The 4,256-nt window shown below is 44.6% G+C and overlaps 1 protein-coding gene across 1 annotated transcript; it reads right to left on the reverse strand.

Annotated features, from left to right (window-relative positions):
• Positions 1-1,506: 1,506 nt before the first annotated feature.
• On the reverse strand, positions 1,507-3,494 carry LOC137543907 (E3 ubiquitin-protein ligase TRIM21-like). The gene has a single exon (XM_068264978.1). The coding sequence runs from the start codon at positions 3,483-3,485 to the stop codon at positions 1,878-1,880; it is 1,608 nt and encodes a 535-aa protein (XP_068121079.1). The 5' UTR covers positions 3,486-3,494; the 3' UTR covers positions 1,507-1,877.
• Positions 3,495-4,256: the final 762 nt, after the last annotated feature.

Genomic DNA, 4,256 nt, shown 5'->3' on the forward strand with positions numbered 1-4,256 from the left:
GCACAGGAAACAAGCAGATGGCCACTCCTTGCAGTAAGTACTGGAGAACAGATGCCAAAATACTGTGAAAATAAGGCTTTATTGTGAAAAGTGCACTTTAATTATAAAAGAAAACAGTTTACTTGCGTAGAACAGCAATCAACAAATACCACAATAAATCATAATCCAGCAGCAACACCACACCCCAAAGACCCATTCACACTAGAAGCGCTATTCTGAGCGTTTTGCGAGTCATTAGTGTTTTTTAAAATAGCTCCCATTCACTTAAAATCGCTGTGATTTTTCCACGATTTTTAATGTGATTTTAATGAAAGTGAATGGGAGCGATTTTAAAAACCACTAATCAATCACAAAACGCTCAGAAAAACGCTTCTAGTGTGAATGGGCCCTAACAAACTAAAAAAAACAAATGTAATACATATACAAATATACAGCAAATTCAGTTCGAATTCACTAGGAAAACAGAATGGTCAAAATAGAAATATCAGGTAAAGACAGCAGGAAAGGCCATAGAACAGGAAGTAGCCACTGAACAGTCTGGCAAGGAGTGATTAGAAGAGGAAGCCTTATAGAGCAGGGCCCAAATGCAATTCACTTCTGACTTTTCTCCTAGGTGATATTTTTATACCTTTTGATAAAATACATTTCAACCCACCAGCAAGCAAGAAAATACTCAATATAATTTTGATAGGACTTTTTCGCCAACTTTTGGTACTTTTTCAATTGTAACATGCTGAAAAGTTAGTTTAACCATTTATGCCACCTGGATGTGATCTTAACGTCCAGGCAGCTGCTGTGTTGCCGATGCGTGCTTTGGCGTGCTCGCGCACACAATCGCGCACGTGCCCGTCCCCGGTAGCGTTCAATGCATAGGAACATGGTTCCTGTTCATCGATCTAAGTCCCCAGCAGAAAAACCGACGGCCTCCCATCAGACGCCGCGGTCTTTCTGAGAAAAAAGAAAGTTTCCCGTCCTCCTAGTGCTTCCTGGAAGCGAGAAGGACCCAAAAAAAAATATCTCAATGTAGCCATCTTGTGGCCAAATAGTAAAACTACATCTACATACATTTTTCAATACAATAAACACACATTACATTACAAAAAGTCACAATTAAGAAAAAAAAAACATAAATAGTTACCTAAAGGTCTGAACTTTTGAAATATGCATGTGAAGGGAGTATATTACGAACATTTTTTAAATGATAAGCTTGTAAATAGTAATGGACGCAAAACTGAAAAAATGCACCTTTATTTCTAAATAAAATATTGTCGCCATACATTGTGATAGGGACATAATTTAAATGGTGTAATAACCAAGACAAATGGGCAAATAAATATAATATATTTATTTTATATTTGGCTATAATGGCCAAAAACTGAGAAATAATGCATTTTTAAAAATGTTTTCTTAATATTCTTGTTAAAATGCATTTTGATAAAAAAAAAAAATGTACCACCCAAAGAAAGCCTATTTGGTGGCTGCAATTATGTGCAGTATGTGCTGCACTGGCGCTGCATCACTCACCCGCTCTCAGCAGATTAGCGATTGGATCACCAGCCACACCTGAAGTCCTGTTTCTTCTGTGACTACAGTGGCACCTCATGTGACCCGGCAGCATGTAACAGTTAGTATGAGGCACCACTGTACCCATGGATAAAGGACACTGGACAGGGGGGATGGAGATCCCATCTCTGGAATGCTGAGAGCAGGTGAGGCAGCACTGCACATCTAGGGAGGGGGAGACAGGGAGCGTGAGGAGGGGGAGATTAGGGGAGGGGAGCCGCCTCTTGCCGCCCTCTAATTGCCACCTTGAAGCACATGATTCACGTTGCTTTATGGAAGAACTGCCCCTGCTAATCTTCATATTATAAACATCCTTAGTTTTCCCCACATATCTTTATATAACCATTATCTACATAAAAAGCAGCGTGGAGGGGCTCAGTGAAGGCGGCAGTGAAGGTGTGGAGGTGTCTGATGGGGTCACACAGGGCATAGAAAGAGATCCGCCCAGCCTCATAATCCAGATAGATCCCGACTCTTTTACTGGGGATCTTGCCAGACAATGGGATCTCTTCCCCATCGTGTATCACAGAATATTCATACTCGGAATGGCGTCTGTGCACGCCCTGCGGGGGGAGAATCTTAGAAACCCAATACTCCGAATATTTCTGCAAGACCCAGGACTTCTTGTTATATCCAATGTCTGACTGCTTCCCCACTCTGTCAGTACTGGGGTAACACACCCCGACTCTCCAGCTCCCTGACCCCCCAATATCCACATCCCAGTAATGTCGCCCAGAGGAGAAACTCTGGCTGCTCAACACCTGAGGTTTATCCTTAAATCTCTGTGCTGGGTCTGGACGTCTTTTGTTTGTTATTCTAGAGGCCTTCATCTTGTCTTCAGATATACATACCCAGTTACCGGCCGTGTTTATATCCAGCAATAGGCCTGCAGCTTTCTTTGTGTTGAAGCTTTCATTGACCCCTCTCGTTAAATGAGATAACCCTGTGTGTAATGTGTGTAAGATCTGCATCTCCACCACATCCCACCCATCATGGAGCTGCTGATCCCGTGTCTCCTCCTCAGTGTCACACAAGTCACCTGTGTCTGGTTCCTGTAAGACAGTCAGTGGATCGGTCATGTGACACAGCTCCTCAATGTGACGCATCTTCCTAGTCAGCTCCTCCTTCTTTATCTCCAGCTTCCGAATGACCTCATCATAGACTTGTGCCTGCTTAGTGATGTCACTTAGGGCTCTTTTCTCCAAACTTAACAGCCATCTCCTGAAGTCTCTGCACAGGGCAGCAACTCTCTCTATTTCACCAGCTGCTTTTTCTTGTGCTTCTCTCTGTTGATTCTTCAGACTCTGCACTTTTTCCTCCATCTCTCCCTCTTCATTGATCAGTCTATGTAGATCATTTCTCAGTTTGTTCTTCTTCTTCTTAAAGGCCTCTTCCAGGGTCTCCACCTGGTGTCCCCGATGTTCTCCAGCCAGACTGCAGGACACACAGATACAGGCAGAATCCTGAGTACAGAAATATCTCAAGGGTTCCAGATGGGTGGAGCATCTCCTGTTCTCCAGGCTGGTGGTGGGGTCACATAAAACATGTTGTGGAGCCTTGCTGTGGACCCTCAGGTGTTTATCACACAGAGAAACCTCACAGAAGAGACAGGACTTCACAGCAGGTGCAGGAGAGTCAACACAGTAAGTGCAAAAGATTGTATTCTCCTCCTGGTCTGGCTGGGTAGACCGGACATTCTCCACCACATTTCGCAGAGCAAAGTTCCTCTGCAGTGCAGGACGTTCACGGTACCTTGCTCTGCATTCAGGACAGGAATAACTCCTGGAACCCTCCTGTGTATCCAGCGCATGGTCAATACAGACCCGGCAGAAGCTGTGGCCACATGTCAGGCTGACAGGATCTGTATAAATGTTCAGACAGACAGAACATTTCAGCTCCGCTCTCACATCAGCAGAAGCCATTGCTGACAGCAGAAGACAGATGTAAGAGCAAACATCGTAGGCGGTCAAAGTCCACCTGTTATCACAGATACCTGTGAAGGCGAGGCTAAGAACTGGCTGAGAGCCTTTCCCAACCCAGAAGCCTGACTCCTCATATATCAATCATACTTGCTCCATGGCACTCTTTAACCCTTTCCATTCCTTTTTTTCATGATCACCCAGTGGCGTAGCTAAGAAGCTATGGGCCCCTGTAACGATCGGTGTCAGCACACAGAGAGAATCTGATTATTGGTGATCTGCAGTATCACCAAGAATACAGATATATACCTGATTATTGATGATCTGCAGAATCACCGATAATCCAAGTATAACTAACCTCTGGACACCTGTAAAGTGTGAGTGTTTAGAGCAACAGTAATAACTTTGAGTAAGACCACCCGAGGAGCAGGTGGTCTTTGGCAGTACGGGCGATACTGCCTTTTGGAAAGTACAGAGGCCTTCCAATAGCCTGTGAACTCCAAAGGGGTGGAGTCCCAGGGTAAAGGTAGGCGGGACCTGTGAATGAGTGACACCTGAAGGTGGACGTCACTACCAGGTCTGGAGACTATCTCATAAACAGGGAGATAGCTCTCGAGGTCGGGCAAGCCAGGTCAGCAACACACAGACAGATAAAGTACAAAGACAGGAGACTGATTCGGTATCCGAGGCGTGCAAGGTTTGGCAACAGGAAATCAGATATGCGAGGTACCGAATCAGAAAGCAGAGGGATAGTCAGGAATGCAATAGGTCATA

Source organism: Hyperolius riggenbachi, unplaced genomic scaffold (genome assembly GCF_040937935.1).
Source record: "Hyperolius riggenbachi isolate aHypRig1 unplaced genomic scaffold, aHypRig1.pri scaffold_375, whole genome shotgun sequence".
Classification (NCBI taxonomy): Eukaryota; Metazoa; Chordata; class Amphibia; order Anura; family Hyperoliidae; genus Hyperolius; species Hyperolius riggenbachi.

Excerpts from the sequence above, each read along its gene's own strand:
- LOC137543907 (XM_068264978.1), bottom strand. The coding sequence starts at position 3,485 with ATGGCTTCTGCTGATGTGAGAGCGGAGCTGAAATGTTCTGTCTGTCTG.